General features: G+C 45.3%; 1 protein-coding gene across 1 annotated transcript; it reads right to left on the bottom strand.

Annotated features, from left to right (window-relative positions):
* Window positions 1-14357: 14357 nt before the first annotated feature.
* On the bottom strand, window positions 14358-21989 carry LOC307206191 (blue-sensitive opsin-like). Its single transcript, XM_079959034.1, has 5 exons — window positions 20211-21989; window positions 19702-19870; window positions 19282-19447; window positions 16087-16326; window positions 14358-14495 (listed from the first exon to the last, which is right to left on the bottom strand). Exons 1-5 carry the CDS (start codon window positions 20596-20598, stop codon window positions 14367-14369), a joined length of 1092 nt encoding a protein of 363 aa, XP_079815160.1. The 5' UTR covers window positions 20599-21989; the 3' UTR covers window positions 14358-14366.
* Window positions 21990-24422: the final 2433 nt, after the last annotated feature.

The following is a 24422-nucleotide window of genomic DNA, read 5'->3' as shown; positions in this document are numbered from 1 at the left end:
GAAGAGAGAGCAAGCTTGTTTTCTCCTGCTCTGAAGAGCAGGGACCAAGCCAATGGATCCAAATTACAAGAAAGGAGATTCCAACTAAACATCTGAAAGAACTTTCTGACCCTCAGAGCTGTTTGATAGTGGAACAGACTCATGGAACCATAGAATCTTAGGGTCGGAAGGGATTCTAAGGATCATCTAGTCCAACCCCCCGTAAAGCAGGAATCTCAACTAAAGTCCCTTGGAAGGTTGCGTACTCTCCTCCATTGGAGGTTTGTAAAGAGAGGTTGAATGGCCGTCTCTTGAGGATTTTCTAGCTGTGATTCCTGCATTGCAGATATTAAGCTGGGCTGGGTCACTTCCATTGCTGCTCCAGAGTAAATTGCTGTTATATCACTTGAGTGTATAGGTCAGGGCAAAGGTCCAACTGGAGCACCCAGCAGGGGGAACGAAATAAAGAGCAATGCTCTGCTGAGAGCAGAGACAGGGCTGACAGTGGAAAGCTGATGTGCCTAACTATGAGAAATATCCAGGAAATTGCATTTAAACAAGAGTGTGGTTGTGGCTTAAAAACTCCCCTTGCTTTCTTTGTCCTATATTGCTGCTGGCAGGTGTATTTGGATCACCTTCAAAGGCAGGATAGTTCCCTCTCACAGGTGTTCCCAGACTGTGACCTTCAAGCTTAATTCTGTGGTCTGCAGAATTGACACTGAAGATGAAAGAATGCTCAACCATTGTATTAAATATTCATATTGATTGTCAGTTGTATTTGTATTGCTTCTTTTATTTCTCATATGCTGTATTTTACTGTATCACATTTTTAATTCTATGGAATTCAAATTGTAATACAATATATGAGAAATAAAAAGGCAATAAAAATACAGTTGTCAGTCATGCAGCAATGCAGCATCCAGCACATTTGCAACTGATCCTACAGGCAGGAAAATCATGGAGTAGTCAGGCAAGTCCTTGAAGGTTCGGAGGGAGAAGGTTATGAGCCGCTGCCGCCCTGTCAGGATGGAGGGTGAGCCCATTCTTTAGAGAGAGTAAAAGGAAGAGATGAGATGGGACTTTACTCCTCTCCTCTCCAGTTGTATAAATAGAAAGCAGGACAAAACATTAATGGAACCTTAATTGCTAATTAGGGTTAAACAGGAGATCAGAGGAGATTAAAAGCCTGGCAACATTGTGCACAGGTGAGCGCAAGAAACAGGATGGGGGGGGGGGACAAAGAAGTCAAGAGCTACAGGAAGGGAAAGGCGGAAGGGTGTGTGTGTTTGCAGCACCACATTCATCCAAGATGCTCACAGAGTTGGGGCCCAGACCAGTTGGAACAACAGACCCTAATTTTTCTGACAATACAGTGGTACCTCAGGTTAAGAACTTAATTCGTTCTGGAGGTCTGTTCTTAACCTGAAACTGTTCTTAACTTGAAGCACCACTTTAGCTAATGGGGCCTCCCGCTGCCACTGCGCCACCCCTGCACAATTTCTATTCTCAGCCTGAAGCAAAGTTCTTAACCCGAGGTATTGTTTCTGGGTTAGCGGAGTCTGTAACCTGAAGTGTATGTAACCTGAGGTACAACTGTATTCACTTCTCTCTTGTAACTCATATACATAAGCTAACTGGGGTCTCTGTCAGGGCTGTTGTGTGAAGAAGGCAGGGCTACACCTTGAGAATGACTGCTTCAGAAGGAAATGGGAGCAGAGGCGGTTTTAGAGCAGTGTGCTTCAAATTTTAGTGTTGCACTGGGCACCACTGAAATCTGACAGCCCAAAGCCCACCACTGGTGGGAGGTGGTAACACCCAAGGCAGCAGTTTGTTGGTGCCATTAATGGCGTTTGAGTGGGAAACACAAGTGGTGATCCATAATGAAATGGATCACCCCCCACTGAAATGAGTAGAAGCTGTATAGGAATATACGGTAATCAAGGTGCTTCATAAAGGTAAAGGTAAAGGTACCCCTGCCCGTACGGGCCAGTCGTGTCCGACTCTAGGGTTGTGCGGCCATCTCACTTAAGAGGCCGGGGGCCAGCACTGTCCGCAGACACTTCCGGGTCACGTGGCCAGCGTGACGAAGCTGCTCTGGCGAGCCAGCACCAGTGCAGCGCACGGAAACGCCGTTTACCTTCCCGCTATAAAGCGGTACCTATTTATCTACTTGCACTTAGGGGTGCTTTCGAACTGCTAGGTGGGCAGGAGCTGGGACCGAAAGACGGGAGCTCACCCCGCCACGGGGATTCGAACCGCCGACCATGCGATCGGCAAGCCCTAGGCACTGAGGTTTTACCCACAGCGCCACTGGCGTCCCTTAAGTTGCTTCATAGTCCCCATTAATTTCTGTGGGTAATAACCAGTGCTAATCATACTCAGAGTAGGCCCACTGAAATGTGTGATAACACTGGCTCTCATCCATACTCACCAACGCACCAAGTGGCCACTTCAGTTGCCCGAGATGTTTCTGTTTATTTAAGCCTTCCCTGAGGGATAACTTTCAAAGGGAGGTAACGTCTCTTACAAATCATGTTCCATATAAGTGAGTACTTTTGCTGCATCTCTCAGCTGCCAGGATTCAGTAATTCTCCAAAGGTTCATGAGGAAAGCAGTGAAGGACATTCACAGGATGTCAGCAGTTACAGAATCATAGAGATGTGTGTAACTTTACAGCAACACAACAGCCAACTCTCAATAGGGCTGCATCCAGACAGGTAGCTCCAGGGCCCAATCACTGCTCTTCCTTTGAAAGCTGCAAGCAGAATTGCAACTGATTTTCTGTAGTACCAAGAGTATTGCACTGTTTCTGTGTGCCCAGGCCACTCTGTTCTGTCCACAGCCATGGGCTTGACACAGGTCAGCCACTAGAACCACTGAGGGGGGCATCATTCTATAACCCATTTTAAATTGATCTTTTAATTAGGACTGCAATACTTTTCCTGTTATAATTTATCCTTTTATGAAAGAGAGTTACAGTGTTGTAGCAGCATGAAGCTATCATGTTAATATTTTTATCATTTTTAAAATATCTTTATCTAGTCACCACCTTTAATTATGTTGACAGAAAAAGGTTTGTTAGTTTTTTTAAAAAAAATAATGTTAGTGCTATGCCTCTCTTTCACTGAAGATCAATATACAGTATAGTGTAATGAAAATACTGATTAAAAATAATTGGGTCATAAAGTGAAGGTCATACTGAAAGTGTGGTGGTCTATGACAGGTTCTACTTCCTGAGTTCATACTGCCCATTTCAAAACCCTGCCTTAAAAAAAAAAGGTTGTGCTAAAGACATGGTTCTATTCTTCCATTCTGAAAAAAGCTGGACTTTTTGCAGTTTAAAAAACACTAAAGAACCAAAATGGGTGAGGGGGATACAGGATGACAACGAGGGGTTGGTGGCATCATGTGGTTTAGTGTCCCATAAGAAATGAATGAACAAAGCATGACAATTCCATATTATTTTGGGTATTAAAGCTTGATTGAAAGAATTTCAATTACCAGTATAAAGAAATAAAGTGATACAGAGAAGAAAAGAAAAATGTAGAGTAGGAAACAACATATAAAAATATACTCCCATACATTCTTATTTAAATATATATGATGTTATTATCCTAATACATATGTAGATATTAATAGCCTACTACATTCTTCATAAACTCATTCCAAATGTTGTCATATTTATCCAAAGTCTATGTCTGTAAGCAGTCCATTCATAAGTTGCGAGTGTTGTCATATTGTCAATCTATTGATTAAAGGGGATCATATCTTCATTTTTCCAATTCATCTCTTGGTCACCATTTTCATTGTCCCATTTTTAACTTCCATACAATAGGTATATAGTTAAAAGAATATTCTCCGCTAAAAGTTACATTCTGAATATTATTTTCTGTTGTATAAGTCTTAATTTAAACTCCATCAATACCTTGAGTTTCGAGGCTAAAATACTTTCTCACTGTCTGGATAATACTGAAAGTTCCAATTCTTTATTCCAATCATTTCTTAAAGTTTGCATACAAAACTTATTTGTTGTTAATAAATATCTTTTAAAAGTAATCACTGGCTTTTTAGTTTCAAGTGAGCTATCCAATTGCTCCAATATCTCAGGTGTCTCAGAAGCTGAGAAGGTTGACGGACCAAACTCTTGTTAGGAGATGTTGCAATTGGAGATATTGCCACTGGGCCTCATCTGATGGATGACATTTTTTGTCTTAAAACAGCATAAGTATAAAATTCATCTTCCTCATCTATCAGCTGGTCCAAAGTCAACACACCTGCTTCCATCCAGTTTTTCCATGTTACTATCTTTTTTGCAATTTTTAGAGTAGGGTTTCTCCACACAGTAAGTTTAGCATGTGAGAATGAATCAAATTTGCTTTTATTAGACAATATATTCCATCTAACTGACTTCGTGGTTTCCAGAGTCACCTGGGATTTTGAATATTTTGATCCTAGTATTGTCCAACCAACCAAAGGTGCTCTATGTATGTATTCTAGAGTTACCCATGTCAGAAAATTTATACCAACAGTGGTTTTCCAATATTTAATACTTGACAGCAAATAAGCATCATGATATAGTTCCAAAATTGGAATTCCAAAACTGCCTTCTTTAATTTGTAACTGCATTCTCTGCAAGGATATTCTTGGTGCTGTTAATAATAATAATAATAATAATAATAATAATAATAATAATAATAAATTTTATTTATATCCTGCCCTCCCCAGCCAAAGCCGGGCTCAGCGGCTAACAACACTAAAATAGTGCAACATTATAAAAACATTCTAAAAATTAATTAAAATCAAAATTGATGGCAACCATAAACTAAAGTTCTGTAAAGATTGCCAAAGGAGGGAGTCAGGCTGCGCCCTGACCAAAGGCATGGTGGAACAGCTCTGTCTTGCAGGCCCTGCGGAAAGATGTCAAGTCCTGCAGGGCCCTTGTCTCTTGTGATAGAGCGTTCCACCAGGTTGGAGCCGCAGCCGAAAAAGCCCTGGCTCTAGTTGAGGCCAGCCTAACCTCTCTGTGGCCTGGGACCTTCAAGATGTTTTTATTTGAAGACCGCCTGCCAACCTAGCAGTTCGAAAGCACCTCAGGGTGCAAGTAGATAAATAGGGACCGCGGGAAGGTAAACGGCGTTTCCGTGTGCAGCTCTGGCTCGCCAGAGCAGCGATGTCACGCTGGCCACGTGACCCGGAAGTGTCTCCGGACAGCGCTGGCCCCTGGCCTCTTAAGTGAGATGGGCGCACAACCCCAGAGTCTGTCAAGACTGGCCCGTACGGGCAGGGGTACCTTTACCTTTTAAGTTCCTCTGTGGGGCATACCAGGAGAGGCGGTCCTGTAGGTACGAGGGTCCTAGGCCGTATAGGGCTTTGAAGGTTAAAACCAGCACCTTAAACCTGATCCTGTACTCCACCGGGAGCCAGTGCAGCTGGTATAGCACCGGATGAATGTGATCTCACAGCGAAGACCCCGTAAGGAGTCTCGCCGCGGCATTCTACACCCGCTGGAGTTTCTGGGTCAGTCTCAGGGGCAGCCCCATGTAGAGCGAGTTACAATAATCCAGTCTGGAGGTGACCGTCGTGTGGATCACAGTGGCTAGGTCAGGGCGAAAGAGGTAAGGAGCCAACTGCTTAGCTTGGCAGAGATGAAAAAATGCCGCCTTTGTTGTAGCTGCAATCTGCGCCTCCATGGAGAGGGAGGTATCAAAGATTACACCCAAACTCTTGACGGACGGTGCTGGCACTAATTGCACCCCCGCAAGAGATGGGAGTTGCCCCCTCAATCCCATATCGTCCCGTCCCAGCCAGAGGACCTCTGTCTTCGAAGAATTTAACTTCAACCGGCTCCCACGTAACCATCCAGCCACAGCTTCCAAGCATCTGATCAGTGTGTCTGGGGCCGAGTCAGGATGGCCATCCATCAACAGATAGAGTTGGGTGTCATCAGCATACTGATGGCAGCCCAGCCCAAAACTCCAGACAAGCTGGGCGAGGGGGTGCATAAAGATGTTAAAAAGCATCGGGGAGAGTATCGCACCCTGGGGCACTCCACACACCAAGGAGTGGCGCGATGACAATTCCCCCCCAAGCGCCACCCTCTTATTCTTATTCTTATGGAATAGGACATCCCTAATTTCATTGGAGAAATGTTGGGTGGTGTGGGGCATGAGCACCGCATGGAGTTCTCTTTAACTTCCTCATTCTTGTTCCCAAAACACCTTGCTAAAAAACACCTCTGTGTAAAAGGACAACTCTTTTCTGTGTGACATCATGCTCACATTGCCCTAGCAACCTCCCCCTGGGTTACTGGCAGGGTCTTTTGTCTATTGTCTTTTGCCATGGGTTAATGGCTGGGCCATCATCTCCCTCTGCCCCTCTGTCTGGCTCAGCCTGTCAGCTCACCTTAATCCTCAGGGCTTTGATTTAACCCCAGCACTTAGAGGGGGAAATCTGACACCCAGGGGTCTGGGGGGTCCCTGTTCCTCCACTAACCCATAAACATAATGAGATAACATTGATCTCAACTGCTTCCTTTAGAGCTGCACCAGCTTAAAATGCAGCTAGATTGTTTATTTCCCACATTTTGGATTGGAGGTGGCTTGGGTAAAGCACATCAAAATGCAGTACTTCATAAGAAACAACAGTCTTGTGCGCACTGCTTCCTAAATCAGTGGCGGGAGAGCACTGGATACAGATTGAATGGGAATGTGGGAAGGGGGAATAAATGTGCAATTCATAGAATCATAGAATCATAGAGTTGGAAGAGACCACAAGGGCCATCGAGTCCAACCCCCTGCCAAGCAGGAAACACCATCAGAGCACTGCTGACATATGGTTGTCAAGCCTCTGCTTAAAGACCTCCAAAGAAGGAGACTCCACCACACTCCTTGGCAGCAAATTCCACTGTCGAACAGCTCTTACTGTCAGGAAGTTCTTCCCCCCTTCCCACATCTTCTTGAATCTGTTAGAAAAAACTGCTCCTTTTTCCCTTATGGGGTATCCAGGAGCCCATATAGAGTCCTTATGTAGGTTCTCTATCAGTAGGAGAAAAATAACAGAGGCCAACCAGAGAATATTGAGAAGCAAAGCAGCTAGTAACCCTGATCTTTATTAAACTGTCGAAACAGGATGCTCACCCCCCCCCATGCAGGAGGGAGGAGGAACCCAAAACACTGGTGTTCAAATCCTTATATAAACTTTTGAAACCCCCCCCCCCCGTAGCTCAAGGCCACCCCCCAATACATCTTACATACATCATTCAAGGGAGAGTCTACCAGGATACCTATTAACGGTCACTGATTGCATTTACTTGGGCATCCTGGCCATTCTTTTGTGATGGTAAATACTCAGTTCCCGAATCCAGGTCACAGGCTCACCCTATTCATACACAAATACACACTTAAGACAGGTAAGCAAAAGACGATGGGGAGGTTTTCCCATTTCCTTCCTCCTTGCAGAGAAACATTTGAGGTCAATTTAAGGTAAAGGTAAAGGTATCCCTGCCCGTACGAGCCAGTCTTGACAAACTCTGGGGTTGTGCGCCCATCTCACTTAAGAGGCCAGGGGCCAGCGCTGTCCGGAGACACTTCCGGGTCACGTGGCCAGCGTGACATCGCTGCTCTGGCGGAAACGCCGTTTACCTTCCCGCCGGTAAGCGGTCCCTATTTATCTACTTGCACCCGGAGGTGCTTTCGAACTGCTAGGTTGGCAGGCGCTGGGACCGAGCAACGGGAGCGCACCCCGCCGCAGGGATTCGAACCGCCGACCTTTCAATCGGCAAGTCCTAGGCGCTGAGGCTTTAACCCACAGCGCCACCTGCGTCCCTTTGAGGTCAATTTAGGAGAGTCAAAATGGTTTCAGGACTGTTTTCCTATACTGTTTCAGACATGGGGTTTGTTTGTTTGTTTGTTTATGTGTTTGCCTGGTACATTTATGAACATTTACAGTCAAACCTCGGGATAAATGTGCTTCAAGTTAAGTATTTTCGGGTTGTGCTCCGCGGCAACCTGGAAGTAACGGAGCGCGTTACTTCCAGGTTTCGCTGCGTGCACATGAGCGCGCATGCGCAGACAGTCAAAATGACGTCACACGCATGTGCAGAAGCAGCGAAATGTGACCTGTGCATGCGCGGATGCAGCTTGCGTTCGCTTCAGGATGCGAACGGGGCTCCAGAACAGATCCCTTTCGCATCCCAAGGTACCACTGTATTTTATATCTTAGACCTTATAACAATGAACAGGAGCTGGGGAGACTGCAGGTGTTGGGAAACCAAACAGACAATGTGCATCAGGCGAAGACATGCCTGCCCCCTTTCTAGTGTGTACAGCAATGTTCAAATGCAATTTGAAAATGACCTCACTTTGTTTTAACAGCCTGTGTTTCTTCTCCATTCTTTCACAAAACCAAGATTCTAACTGCCCTGGGCGAAAGGAATGTGCCAGAAACCACCCAAGCTATATTGCTCTGATCTCTCATTGGATGTTTGTTGCTAACACACCAACAGACTCAAAGACTTACAGTATTTGGTTTAAAGAGACTGAAACCTAGTTCTCAGTGCTGATGAGCACCCACAAAATAAATTTCTTGCATAAAGAAAGCTTGTATGTCAGGTAGAGGGGCTCTATCTAGCATGGCATTCTCTCTGGCATGCTAATTTTCTATGAGGAGGGATTTATTTATATATCTACATTCCATCATCTGAGCCACTTGGAATTGGAAGTACTACCTCAGTGTGAACTTGTGTTTATATCAGTGCCTAATAATCCGGACCATAAAGTACGTATATTGTATTAGGCTGTTCAGCGGAATATTGTTTTTGTCTGAGATGGGGCTCTTTTGAACTCTCAGCCCCCATAATGTGATCATCAGAATCCACTAAAAAGTCAAGAATATACAGTATGTACCTTCTGGCTTCTGGCTCTCCAACAGGAAGGACCACTCACACTTCTTGGACTCCACATCCCACACAGCTGGAGGACTCTGCTGCAGAGATGGGGAACCTGTGGCCCTCCAGATGCTCTGGGATTCCAACTCCCAGCAATCCCAGCCAGCAGGGCCAATGGTCAGAGATGATCGGAGCTGTGGCCCAACAACACCAGGAGGGTCGAAAGCTCCTGCATCCCTGCTCTATTATATAGTTTGATGGGAAATAGAATATTTTCATGGTATCACTGTGATTTATCGCCCAGAACTTGTTTTTGTGGTACAGGAAGAACTAGATTACTGGATTCTTGAATGGAAGATGCTGTCTCTGGCTTCCATATTTAACACCCACCACCAGTAACCCTTACTATGACTCAAGATGTGGTAACTGCGTCAGGATGTGAACTCTGAGCAGCGGATTAAGAAACATTATTTTGAGCGACTGGGCACCATCTCCACTGAAAGCCCCATTTAAATTAACAGGAACTATAAAAGAGCTTTTCTATTCATTTCAGTGAGAACTGCATCTGGTGTGTGCGCCATTTTGATGCTCCATACAGGCATTCAAATGCCTCGCTCTGTCCTGATCCCCATTTTAACCATGTGACCCTGCTGGCTCCCCTTCTCTACTTGCCAGTCGGCTCACACCTGCCCTAATTCTCCTCCCCCTTAAACTGCAGTGAGCTTCGCTCAGTCCAAGCTGCTCAGCTGATGGGAGGTGACACCCACCCCCTTGGCCCCAACTAATCCAGGGGATTTTTGGGTCACTCCGGGGGAGTCCGATTAAGGGAAACTGGAAACTTTAATCTCCCGGCCATGGAAAAGGGGGCAGAGCCCTAGGAGGCTGAGGTGGAAAGAGCCACGCAGCAAAGGTCCAGGAGGCAGCGCCAGGGGCACACCGCGGGGACCGGATCCTGACAGGTACCTTGGGTTGCTCAATGGATGTCAGGGTCAGTCACATTTAAGGAGAGGACCATTGAAGCTTCCGCTTTGGGGTAGTGCGTTTGGGTGGACGGGGGTTTCAGTTATATTTGCAGGATGTACATCTGTGTGCAGTACAGTGCATGGGGCATATTTAAATGACTTGCGCAACTGTGCACACTGGGGTGGAAGGCCCTTGGTTACTTTCTAATATGCAACATGGTGGATGCAATGAAAATGCTTTGCTTGTGTGTGCAATTGCACTTTACTTCAATGATGACATTTCATGTATATATTTTAGTGTGGAGGGGAAGATTCAAAAATGTATGTCCTTGGATATATTTGTGATTAAATTATGAAAAAACAAAGCATTTACTGTGGCTACCTGTTGTGCCTTCAGCTATAGGTTCTCCTGATGATTAATCACATGTGCTTTGAAAGAGAGAGGGAGGGGCTCACCCAGGGCTATTTTTCTAGAAAAAGAGGTGCTGGAACTCACCATGAACACCTCCCTTGTTCTCTTATAATGGCAATGGTGCCCACCTGAGAGGTGTCAAAACTGATTTCCAGCTGAAAAAAGCACTGGGCTCACCGCTCCCTGCGTGACACCTGCAGTTGGTTCTAGGGAGTGCACACACCCAACACCTTTGATCAATCAGCTCAAGATATAATTGTGCTGCTTATGGGATGTTGTACTCTCTCTTTTTGTGAGCCACCAAGGGATAGAGACCACAAGTGCCTGGCAGACTCTGCTGGTATGCATGTATATGTGTAATCAATCAATCAATCAATCAATCAATCAATCAATCTTATTGTTTGTAGCCAATGGCCATTACAATACAATATGAACACAAATCACACAGCTGCAAAACAGAAAAAATACATTGCATGCTCAGGTTTCTCTTCGGATCGTATATGTGCAACACCCTCCAGCTTTTGCATATTGTGGAGGTCTCTGGAGCTCATCACCTCTTTCCACAGTATGGTGCTTTTTATTCGTAATGTTACTGCACATCCAGACCTCTTGATTATCTTGTTTTCCCAGCCAAAGGTTTTGACTGCTCCATATCTGGCTTTGTCAGTTTCTGACATCTAATGGTGGGGCATAACTACGTGCATGTACCTCTGTCAGCTGTGGAAACCTGGCAGAATCTACAGTTTGAAAGCTAAGTATACTTTCTATAGTTTGGGGCCCATGTCCTTCTGAGCTAGATAAAGTGTGGGGGACTGCAAGTTCGCAAATAAGGAGACACATGATACTATTTCTGTGGTTTCGGTTATCAGAAGTATCTGTGGATCCAGCATGATGGATTTTAAGTGGAATCTGAATGGGGAGGTAGAGTATCTGTTTGAGGACTGTTAGGTGGTGGATTACTTTAACAGTCCTTCAGTAAGAGATCTGGGATCCTGACTTGTAGAACGAGTTGCCAAGAGTATTGCTGTGATGAATCTCGTCTTTTAGTTGGGTCTTGCCCCCAGCTTTCTGGGCTCTCGTCAGGAATTCCGCTAGTTCTGAACTATTTACAGTTAGAAAAAGTTCACTACTAGCAGAACTCGGCCGCGCGCCTGACACTCTTCAGGGGGCAAGGTGCCAGGGCAAGGCTTGAACAGGAGGGGCTGGGCAAGGGAGACTCCTGTCCCAGATTCACATTAGCAACTTGTCCATGTACAGGCTCCTTGTGTTTTGAATTCAAGGCCCTTCCTGAACGGGTTGCTGTTTTTTCCACACAGCCCAGCCCCCATCACTCAGAGAAGGGGAGAAATTGGGACTTTATCATCACATACCTTTACCAGGAAATAGGGGCTGCCTTTTGATGGCCCAACTCCCCCATTTCATTACCAGTCAAAGATGAATGAGCTGAGGCAGAAAATCCAGTGAAAGCGAAGCTGATCTTTTATTATCTGTTGCATCAGAGCCCCAGCTGCCCCCCTTGTCAGGTGAAGGACCCAGAACAGAGCAAAAGCATCTCTTCTTAAAGGTTTGCATCTCCTTTCCGAGTAGTCAGAAATAAATCACAATAAGGTGGGGTTACAATGACTCAGGCAGGCCAAGGTGTGACATTCCTGAGGATCAGACAGTTTTACATGGTTCCAGACACAGTTTACACAAAGCATTTGCGTTTGGTAAGACAATCTGGATGCTGTGCAGGCATCCTCTGTGCAGAGCATCTGGGCAAACACTGGCAGATTCAGGAACGTCCCCTGATGGCTATCTGCTTATGTGATCTCAGGCAAGGGGATTGTGGAGGATTTGCCAAAATGCAAGAGGCAAGAGTTATAAACAATTTTATACATTGTTCCATAGGAAATTCAGATTTTCCTTGCTTTAACAGGCTAGAGTGAAAGTATCTGTCATAAGGATGCACTTATTTCATGTGCATCCTGGGGACGTGGCAGGGCACAGGGTGGCACACAACAGATGCATAGAGAAAGGAAAAGGCGGGGTATGCAATGGGCATTTCTCTAGCAACAATATGTGATTGCAAATAACCAGCCATCACTGTGGATTCCAAAGCTGCATCTCCATTGTGTTTATTCATGTAACTGGGAGAGACTGGGGAGAGGTATTCCATTTACAAGGTGATAATCATGAAGATAGAAGGGAATTACAGAGATGTGGGTGGATTTTGAGGGTTATTGGATATTTACAAAATACAACCACCATTGCCCTGCAATGACTGTCTGCTTCTTGGATATGCTAAAAGGGGGCTGCACAGCAGAGGCAAAGTTTGAAGCCTATTAGCCTGGTTTATCTAGTGCAGAAGGTTGTTGCTCAATGCTCAAATGATAGAGAAGGCAGGTAGCCCTTGACCCCTTTGCCTTTCATGACAGCCCTCTTCAGCTACTGCTATCAGCAGGCTATGGGGGGCATGACTGGCCCCTCAGGCTCTATAGACTGCCTTCACCTTAATGCGTTCTGTTTCTCTCTCTCTCTCTCTCTTTTCTACCCTGGCCATGGCATGAGGGGATGACAGGTAAAGAGCAGAGGGGGAAGTAACTTATCCATCCCCAGAAACTCAAAGTATTGGAGGTCACATGAAGTCATGAGGCATTCTAAAAGAGTAAGTTATGAGGGGTTTTTTTACCTTGTTTTATTCCTGGCCCTTACTATTTGTTTAGAACATACACTATATGTCAGGATGTTCCCAGTTTTCAAATCTTGATTTAGCTATGAACTTACAGGTATCCTTAGGCAAAACCATCTTGATCAGCTCTCCTTCAGTAATATAGCTCATAATGCCAGGCTGCCTTATGGGGCTGGTGTTACGATTATTGAGATAACGTATGTAACGTGCCTTGAATATGTTAACATGTTCGAAGCACTTTTGGCTCTTACTTTTGTGGCCTAAGGGGCAGTCAATTGTTTTTCTGAGAACTATAAGGAATAGCTATATCTGATAATGACATGACAGCCCTGTGAAATAACTCCTCAGTACTCACATATCCTGCTATGAGGGGTTGTTAAATCCCCATCCTTTTTAATGGAAGGTTTTAAAATATATTTTAGACAGGTACTTCTCAAGAGGTACTGGTTAACTGGTTTTGTGTCTTCTGACATGCTGATTCTGAAGACCCCAATGAGTCATTGTGTTAATGGAAGGAATTCAGGAGGAATGGTCCACAGAGCCCAGTAACCTATCTCTGGCATTTGCTCCAATGGAAGTCATCAGGCAATTTTAGTGATCCATGCCTTGCAGCTGCCATGCAAAAGTGTTTGCATTCAGAGGTTTAGGGTTACCTGGAACACAAAGCTCATCCGTGGTGTTGTGTTATGTTTTGAGGGTTATTAGACCTACTATCTGTAAGTGTTGACATACATTTTTGCTGCCTCCTGCTGGAGGTAATGAAATATGGAGGAGGAAGAGAAAGGGAAGGTTGACTTGCAATTTTACTATCTAAGAGGATAAAATTTTCCCTCCTCCAAATCAGGCACCTGTGGCCAGATGTGCCAGATCTGGTGCTGGTGAGAAGGGACTGTTCTCTCATGGAGGTGGAAGTAAATGAGTACATGCACTGCAGTTTGTCAAGCTAACCGTTCATAGCACACCCAATTCCTAATGCGCATAAACCAGAGCTCAGAAAGACATTCACATATAACCCAGACGCTCTTCTTTTTGCAGATTTGCCTGCAGTGGCAGAGACAAGGAAGGCTGGACCAGCCAGATGTCACTTCCACAAGGCGACGGTCTTGACTGTTCTGCAGCAGCTGGTAGTGACTCCCCTGATTGCCATCCATAGCTTTTCAGTGTGTCCGATAACCTTGCTCACCTCAGTGGGACAGGAAGAGCAGTCCATGAGCACAACAACTGTGTGTAGTGCAACATTAATTGTACAGACGGGTGGAGCAATGCCGGTTGGGGTGTGTAATGTGAGCGCCCTGTACAGAAACCAAATGCCGGATGCAACGAATGGAACTGCAATGGGACCCTTGGAGGAGTAATGCACACATTGGGCGCATCCTGCTGTGCAGGGCAAAGGGTGTTGCTGCATACAGGAGAAGTGTTCCCTGGAGGTAGAGTGGGTGGTGTGGGTATTGCTCATGGTTACGCTGGTGACACCTGGCTGGAAGACACCGACGAGACCTGGGTGGCTTGGGAGGAACCCGAAACATCCTCCTCCTCACCAAAGGGGCTTTTGCCACAGAAGACAAGCTTCAGCATGCAGGAACGAAACTGAAAGGGAGAGAGGGCTAATTAGCAGGGATGTCACAGCCCTAAGGAAGAAGGACACAACAGTTTTCTGAGCCCTAGTCCATACAAGAGAGGTACAGTGTTGAATGTCAAGGTTCTAGCTCTGATTTTCAAACTTAAGGGAAGCCTGTTCACATCTGTTCATCTGCCAAGGAACCCCTGCACATTGCAGAAGATTTGCCAGACCTGTTCCATCACAACAGTGCCCCTCTCAGAGCGCAACCCTGAACCATGCCTAACATTATTCTGTGGCTACACATTGCAGGCAAAGACAGACAGTGGTGCAGAAGCCGTCTTTTAGAGAAACTTCTCAACAATTACTGACCTTCTCATTGTCCACTGTTACTGACACTTTAGGGACAACCTAGCAGGGAACCATAGGGTGCTCCCCAAGTTCAGTGTGAAAATCACAAAGCTCTCTTCAAAACGGAAATGTCTCCAAATACATGTACTGCTATGCATACTCCGTAGGGCAGGTAATTTGGCAGAGGGGCACTGAGTGCATATCCTGAGATGATACCAGAGTCTTTGATAAGCTCAGGGAGAAATGTTGACATGTAAGCCAAGTGAGGGATTTTATATTCTTTGCATGAAGTCCTGGTCACAAGTGGGGCACAAGTCCTGGTCACAAGTGGGGCACAAGTGAACATTCAGGGCAGTGAGGAGAGATTGCCAGAGCCCTAAATGATTCCAGGGAAATCCAACAGAGCATACAAGAGGTATGGGATAATAATAATAATAATAATAATAATAATAATAATAGTATACACTGCCCATCTGGCTAGGTTTCCCCAGCCACTCTGGGTGGCTCCCAACAGAATATTTTAAAAAGCTAAAATATCAAACATTAAAAACTTCCCTAATTAGGGCTGCCTTCAGATGTCTTCCAACATTCAGATAGTTGTTTATTTCCTTGACATCTGATGGGAGGGCGTTCCACAGGGTGGGCGCTATTGCTGAGAAGGCCCTCTGCCTGGTTCCCTGTAAGCTAATTTCTCTCGGGGGGGGGGGACCGCCAGAAGGCCCTCGGAGGTGGACCTCAGTGTCCGGGCTGAACGATGAGGGTGGAGACGCTCCTTCAGGTATACTGGGCCAAGACCCTTTATGGTTTTAAAGATCAGCACCAACACTTTGAATTGTGCCCGGAAACGTACTGGGAGCCAATGTAGGTCTCTCAGGACCGATGTTATGTGGTCTCGGCAGCCGCTCCCAGTCACCAGTCTGGCTGCTGCATTCTGGATTAGTTGCAGTTTCCGGGTCACCTTCAAAGGTAGCCCCACGTAGAGCACATTGCAGTAGTCCAAGCGGGAGATAACCAGAGCATGTACCACTCTGGCAAGAAAGTCTGTGGGCAGGTAGGGTCTCAGCCAGTGTACCAGATGGAGCTGGTAGACAGCTGCCCTGGACACAGAATTGACCTGTGCCTCCATGGACAGCTGTGAGTCCAAAATGACTCCCAGGCTGCACACCTGGTCCTTCAGGGGCACAGTTACCCCATTCAGGACCAGAGATAAATGTGCCACTCTCTCTTTCTACCCAGACCAGCTTGGTTATAGATGTTTCCCGTGCTAACCTGCTTGTTCATGAAGACGTAGATGACAGGGTTATAAACAGAGGAGGCCTTGGAGAAGACAGAGGGGATGGAGGCCAGACGAACGTCAAAAGGTTCTCCACGGTGGGTCACTACCCACAATGCAAAGGAAGCATAGGGCAGCCAGCACACCAGGAAGCCCATCACCATCACCACTACCATCTTGGTAACCTCTCTCTCAGCCTTCTGTGTGGTGGCTGACTGTTCCTGCTGCTTGGCAACCTGATGAGGTGGGGAGATGATTAACCACGAGTGAGAATAACTGAAGCCCAGGCGGCAGAGTGCACACAGTACAGAGTTGCCATATTGATGGAGAAAGAAAATGGAAAACTAAAGCACTGGTGTATTGATTAGGTCTATAGTGAGCAAAGGCACTACCTGAGTGGGTGAAGGAGGTTCAATCTGCCGTAATAAAACACTGGCTATGCTTATCACCACAACCTCTGTCTCTCATGGTGGAGCCTAGTACCCATGGAGTAGATTTCTGAATGCAAGGTCCTAGCTAAGAATCACTACACTGGGAGGGACCTTGTGGATAATCTGATTGAAACCTGGCTTTTCCTCCATAGAGCATTGCCAAGTGACGTCGTTCTACCTTGTATTTAAACCTTCCATGATCAGAGGTTCCACAACTATCATTGCTTGTGCTCTTACGAGTTCGCTAACATTCGGCCTAAAAATCTTCCCTTCAGTGCAAGTCCATTATTTTCTTACCCTACCTCCTAGTTGATATGGAACATAATCCACTGAGCAGCTTTCCTCTACAAACCCCACTGAAATGAGTGGGACTCCTCCTATATTTTTATTCCCAAAACAAATATTAATTCCTCTTCCTACTCCTTCCAGTTCCTTCATATTTTCTTCATTGCACTTTCTGCATTAACTGATACAGGGGGAAGCAATTCCTTAAAGCAGTGTTTCCCAAAGCACGATACATGTACCCCTAGAAGTACGCAAACATAAATTTTAGTGTTACTTTAACATTGATTTTTTAGCTGCAGCAGACAATTCAAAGATAAAATAGTATTATTAAAACTAGCCCCAAATTATCTTCACCCGAAAGGGGGCTGCTGGTAAGTCTAAGCTCTCATAAGGGGTATGTGATCATTGTAAGTCTGGGAAGTGCTGGTTTAGAAGATTGATGGCAGGAACTGTGCATCTGTATACATATTTGTACACACTGGTGTGCCTTCATATGTGTGCAGTGCACGAAAGTATGCAGGTGTAACTCAGCACACATGTACAGCTGCCATTGCAGCCGAATCTGTTGATGCCTTGCTTGAAAAGTATTGCTCAGGGCCCTCAGTGTGCACAGCACTTGGCAGGAGCCGGGGCCTCTTCCCCTGGCAACCGCAGGGAGGGGAAGAGAAGCTGACCTTCGGGACGCTCGGTGTGCGCCACTTGAAACACTTGACGAGCGCAGGCATGTGACATCACACACGCAATCTGTGTGCGTGACACCAGTCCCCTCAATCGGCTTTGTAAGTTGGTGTGTATGAGCAGAAGTAGTTGCACCACCCTCAGAAGTTCAGGGCATTCACTGTGGTGGCCCCTAAAGTGTAGGATTTCCAGCCCACAAAGGGGCATCCAGCACCTTCCTTGTGTAGGTTCTGTTGCATGCTGAAGATGCATAGTACTGTGGCCTTTGACACTGGGGATATATTTTAGGCCCCATACCATTCTTGTGACTGTAATTTGTTTAAAACTACTGTTAATAATGTATATTTAAATTGCTGAGACCTGCCCTGGGATATGTTTTTAATAGTGTATATCTAAATTGCTGTCGCCCACTCTGGTGAAGCATGGGTAACAAATCCAAACCATCCATCCATCAATCAATAAAAACAGAGTTTGCATATAACCACCCCAATATAATCATGTGTGCTATGCATCATGAATGCACATTGAAAAGAATGTTTCCCCCCACAACAGTCCCAATGACTTCTTTTCTCCACCCGAGGGGAAGTATCAGCTAGGGACATTTTAATTAGGATTGCAGAAGCAGGGTAGATAGTTTACGTTGCCTATTTGTATGACGTAGTACCAATCCTTATTTGGCTCCCTGGTGACAGTTATTTAGAGATATTCAGTTGTATCCAACATAGCACAAAGTAAGTGTACTGCCAGTTCAAGTATTTGTGTTTGTGCAACGGAGTTTTCTCCCCCTCCCCTCCTCTCATGTGCATCTTAAATCTGTTCTAGGGGTTCCCCCAAACCTCTGGAGCAGATTTTGGGAAGCTGCGGACTGCATGCGGGAAGGAGAGGGGGAGAAAGTTCCACTGTGCAAGCATAAACCCTTACACTGATGGGATGTATTTGCTGGATACTGCCTATTAACTAGACACCTTACATGCATTCACACATTTAATATCACATCTCATTTGGCCCTTTGGCATGTGGCACCTACAGAATTTTACATTAACCTGTGTCTGTGTAGCACGGAGGTCAAGAACATGTCACTTCAGGAAACAACAGACATGAGTTCAAATCCCCGTCCAGGCAGGGGTTGTAGTCCACCAGAGCCTCCCTGTGGGGAAGCAGGCCAAAGAGGGGCCACACTTGCTTTTAATATACAACAGGGGTCAGCAAACTTTTTCAGCAGGTGGCCAGTCCACTGTCCCTCAGACCTTGTGGGGGGCCGGACTATATTTTGAAGAAGGGGGGGGAACGAATTCCTATGCCCCACAAATAACCCAGAGATGCATTTTAAATAAAAGGACACATTCTACTCATGTAAAAACACACTGCTATAATAAATAATAATAATAATTTATTTATTTATTTATTTATTTATTTATTTATTTATTTATACCCCACCCATCTGGCCACGCTGGACCATCCGCGGGCCAGATTTAGAAGGCAATTGGGCCAGATCCGGCCCCCAGGTCTTAGTTTGCCTACGCATGATATAGAAGGTTCCATGTTGGATCTTTAGCTTCTCCCACAAAAAGGATACTTGGCAACAAGACTGGAAAGAGCTAATGCTGGTTGGTGGACTGCAGCATTCCACAGCCGCTTCACCTGTTCTTACCCATCCCTATCTAGACACTCCTCTTCAGTTTGGACAGTTACACACCCAAGCAGATTTTCACCCTGGTGGTGGTGCTGTCTGCTACCTTTCCTTAGTGCTGTGTCTCATCAGAGGGAAGCAGAAGGGAGGAAAGAAGTAGTACTCACTGCCCGCAGGGTTAGAAGAAGACGACCGTAAGAAAAGACGATAACAGACAGGGGCACTCCAAAGCAGAAGGAGAAGAGGAACAGGACGTAAGATTCATTGTTCCACTTGTTGTTTGTTGTATACCAATCAGGGCCACACGAGCACTGCAGCCCCTCAGGAATATACCTAAGGAAGTTAAACACTTTTCAGCAATAGGTTTCCACTAATAGCAGAGGGTGGCGTTAATTGTACCCTAAATACATTAGGCATGGCAAAGAACTGGTGAGATACCTCAGGCAGAAGTGGGGGGAACTGTACATAACTCAATTCCATGTAGGGTATAAATTTCCGCCTTAGTGCCTTAACCCAGACGGCCTCTCCTCCCATGATCTCAGCTCAGCCTTCCGCTCCCTGACATAACCTTATTCTCCAGCACATACCTGCTCCAGCCAAAGAGGGGTGGTACTGAAGCCACCAGGCCAAAGACCCATGTTATGACGCAACCAACAATGGCATGGGTGCCTCTGAAAGTGAAGTTTCCCAGAGGCTTGCAAATGACCAAGTATCGTTCGAAGGCCACAACTGCCAGGGACCATAGGCTCACCATGCCTGGTTGGGAGTAAAAAAACAGAGGACAGGATTGTCTAGTCAGCCCCCTATGCATATGGAAATGCAGATGCAGAAAACAGCCACATACCAATTCCTTGCTTTCCCCAAACCTCAGTCTCTGCTGTCTTATTCACAATGTGCAATTTCCCTTATTCAAGCTGTCTCTTGATTGCTAAATGACAATGTCACTTCACAGTACGCTGAAATCCTCAGATAGCCCCACATACTCATCCCTTACAATCCTTCAGCTTTCCCAGTCTTGTGTCTTCTTGCTCTCTCATCCACCCACTCATCCTCCTCATTCTTGCCAATGCTACTAAGTTTCAAAAATTTTACTTACCCCCCAATGTGGCAGCAAAGCCCTCTATCTTGCAAGCAAGAGGGCCCATGATGAAGTACATGTGGGAGAAGCTGTAGAAGGCAGTGGTAGATCCAATGCAGACCACCACCAGGTTTGACACAGCAAGGTTGACCAAGATGTAGTTGAGGTGGGAGCGGAGCTTCTTGTACTTGAAAGTGCAGAAGATGGTGAGGATGTTGATGGGTACCCCAAGTACAACCAATAGGAACATGAAGGCAGCCATGCTCATAAAGAGGCCTGGACTACCAAGGTGAGTCTGAGGTACCAGAAAAGGACTTAGAGTTGTGATGTTGGCAACATCCAAGGGCACTGGGATGAAGAAATTTTCCGGGAGGTCATCCTGGGAGTCAGAGCGGGCTTTGTGCATGGTGGGAATTGCAGTGGGGACAATGAGATGGAAATGATGGGGCTGGGGAGTTGAGAGGGTAGTGGAGTGTGTGCAAAGTAAGATGGATTGAGCAGAGAAAACTGAAAGAGAGGGCCTGCTTGGGAATGGGTGGGAAAGGCAGGTTGAGAGGCAGCTATTTGAGATGGGGCAGAAAGAGAAAGAGAATCTGGCTTCAGTTCACATCCCTTTGCGAGGACGGAGTCACAAGCAGCCGGACGGCCCGGGGTACCATGGCGAGCGGGTCATGAGTCACTGTGTGGTTGTACAGGTTGCCTTTATACCTGAGGGGTCCCGAGGTCTCTTCTTGTATGGCTACAAATGATCTGTGCCCCCCCCCCCGGCATTCCTGTCTTCCTTAATCGTCCTTAAGGCTGGAAAGCCTCAGCTAAGCCAAGCTTATCCTCAAGGACTGCAGAGCAGTTGTAGCCAAAGGGGCAAGGAAAGACAGGTTTAGCTGCCTGACAAGCCGCTTTGGAGGTACTTAATCGGACGGTGGAGCCCGATTAAGGACTCAAAGGGGGAGGAGGGCAGGTCAGATAACAAGACCAGCTAAGAAGCTGAGATGCAGAGTTTGAGGAGAAAATTATTTCCTCATTGGGCACCTCCAGCAGAGGCTCTGCTGGCACTTCCCAAGCCCAGGCTGCAGCCCTTGCCATCCTTGATCCAAACTTCCTTCCGTTTGAACTGAGGCACTTCAATGAGGCCAAACCTCCCCTTTGCTACCCCAGCCTGACACTTGGAATGCGTGATCCATTTCTAACTCACCTTATGAGCTTTCCCCAGAACTGAGACTAGCACTCCATCTGCTCTCAACAGCCCTGCTAAAGTCACACCTATGTTTCTAATTTCTGGAATGCAATGTGAATGACTTCTTCATTGACACCACTATTTACCTTTGTGCTACTACTTACCAGCCCTGATTCAGCAGAAGGGAAAAACTGAATTAATTCCTATCCTAATTCCATTCCTCTGGTCCTATACAAATCAATGGAGTGGTGAAAGTATCTGATTTTGGCAATTTAATGAACCTATCCCTAGCCTAGCACATGTACCTCCAATTTGGAACTTCTTCCACTGGCCATTCTTTTCCTGGTCATTGTTTGCCACAATCCTACCTTGAGAGCCACAGCAAAATGTACATACATTTATTGCAGCAGTGCTAATTGTGCTTCAGGGAGATAGCTTGTTTTCACCAAGTATTGTTTGAAATACTACATATATGTATAAAACCAATAAGCCGCTCTACCAGGTGGACAGTCTACAGTATTTATGACAGGTGTGGGTTTTTTTTAAAAAAAATGTTCAGTATAAACCAATGGCCTCTAGTCTTTCAGTTTTTATATAAATGTCAATCTGTCTTATTCCTTGCTATTTGTTGCTTTCTCTTTTCTCACCTGCTTGTTTTCCCTCAATCCTAATAAAAATGTAATAAATGTAATAAGTAAATAAAATGTAATAAATCAATTAATGGTGGTTATTGATACAACACTCATTAGGTCAGTTGAAAATCATCAGCAATTATTTCCATATTGGTCCCACTTTTATTAAAAAGAGGTACAAAAGAGGTGATCTTCTGGAGGCTTCCTTCCTAGTGCAAATAAGAAGGGGAGCATCTTTGTCAGAATCATGGGGGTGGGGGTTAAGATCCATGTGCTCTTTTTCCTTTTATACCATCCATGTTAATTACATCCATACAAGCTTGGCCCTTAGTATGCTTATATATCCACCCCCAGAACTTGTTCCAGTGACATTGTTGTTGTTGAGTCGTTTAGTCGTGTCCGACTCTTTGTGACCCCATGGACCAGAGCACACCAGGCACTCCAGTCTTCCATTGCCTCCCGCAGTTTGGTCAAACTCATGTTGGTAGGAAAAGTTAAGTATGTGTTAATTATGACAAAATGAACTACACACAGGCCTGGTTTGCAGATCACAAACAGTAGACAAAATAAACTATAGTTTAGTTTGAATGAGCAGTGTGTTGGTGCAGGCTGTGGCCAATAACATATTATACTAGTTCTGATGGAACCACCCTAGTTGCTGGTTTGCTGTTTGTTCTGACATACAAAGCTGTAACACAGTTTAGGATACCTGATTAGATACCTGATGGGTTGCTTGTCCCCATATACACCTGTCTGTTGGTTACCGAATTATAGAGCTGTAGAGTAGAACAGGACTCTGAGGGTCATATGGTCCAACCTTCTGCAATGCAGGAAGCTCAGCTAAAGCATCCATAACAGATGGCCACCCAACTTCAGCTTCAAAACCTCCAGGGATACGTCTGGAAACACCCTCTTATCTATGCCATGTTTACCAAGTATTTGCTGTGGGGCATGAGAGGGCCTTCTCAGTAGTGGGTCCCCAATTATGGAGTACCCTGGCATGCCAGGTTTGACTGGCACCAGTTAAAAGCAAATTTATTTGTCCTGGCTTCTGTTGATGTGGTTAATTTGTTTATGGTGGATATGGGCATGCTTGTCCTGCTGGATCAGTATGACTTGTGTTGAAGGTTCTATGTTTTATTTGATTATATACTTTTGATTTTTCATATTGCACCAAGTTTTGGGATTATTTTAATGATGAGCAGGCTATAAATTTTTGATAGTAATTATTATCCACTTATATCCTGCCATTCTCTAAAATGCTCAAAATGGATTGTACCCTCAATATTGTGCCTCAATATTGTGCTTGTTAGTTTTTTATTTGGAAAATTTACAGCTGTTTCATACTGAAGTCACTGAAGGGGTGTACTACTACAAATGTATTAGAACAGGGTAGTCAAATTTCAGGTTTTCAAGATGAGCTTTGTTTTCTCATTTCAACCTGTAGATCCACCAGTTGGAGCCAGGTATTTAAAAAGTACTCAGTGGAGAGGAAATTTAGGAAAAGAGTGCCTCTGATTGCGTGCGGCTCAGGAATTTATTTTCCGTACCAGAACTGAGCTCATATTCCTTTCACACAAAAGTCTGCTCTTCTTTTCTCCCTAAAGCTCTCTTAATTTTAGTGGCCTAATTTCGCAGGGTGGGGTGGCTGTCATTGGAAACCCATGCTGATTAATTGCAAATCACCCAGAGACAACAATCTTCCTTTGCTGCACCCCCTGGATTAGAGCCCAGCCTAGGTTTGTTCTATTTAGAAAAGCTGCTTTGGGATTGCGCGTATGTGTGTGTTGAAAAGGAGGGGGAGGCAATTTGTAGTGCAGAAACTGAAAGGCAAAGGAAGTGTTAAGCTAGTCCGCTACTACTTGGCTCTAAATTCCTCACTCCAAAACTGTAATTAATTTTAAAAGAAAATAAAAGTACTCGATTTGCATGTTACATGTAGCTAGCCCCTGCAAATTCTCTATTATTATTTCAATTAATTAGTTATTTAACACTTTTTTTAAAAAAAAACTGCATAGAGTATTGCAGTACAATAAAAACCATACAATCACCTATAAAACAAACCAAGTAAAACAGCAGCAAAAAAAATTACAATCAATATTAAAATAATCCTAATCTGTCAAGTGTATGGGATAAATTTTTACCTGGCACTCAGAGGATGTTAAGGGTGGCACCAGGCAGACCTCACTGGGAAGGGAATTCTACAAGTAGGGGGCCACAGTGGAAAAGGCCCTCTTCCTTCCTGTAACCCTCTGAACCAACCTTGGAGGAAATACCCAGAGGAGGCCTCAGATAATTGAAGGAACCAGGTTGGTTCCAGCTGTTGGGACCTGATCTATATCCCTTGTGTTTATTAAGTAAGGTCTCTGAGGCACAGTAGAATGGAGACTTTTCAATGGTGGTGCCTACACTGTTATTTGTTTA

The sequence above is a fragment of the Podarcis cretensis genome, assembly GCF_951804945.1.
Source record: "Podarcis cretensis genome assembly, chromosome: 17".
Taxonomy (NCBI): Eukaryota; Metazoa; Chordata; class Lepidosauria; order Squamata; family Lacertidae; genus Podarcis; species Podarcis cretensis.
The sequence above is the reverse complement of the archived record's forward strand: the minus strand, read 5'-3'. Positions and strand labels throughout refer to the sequence as shown.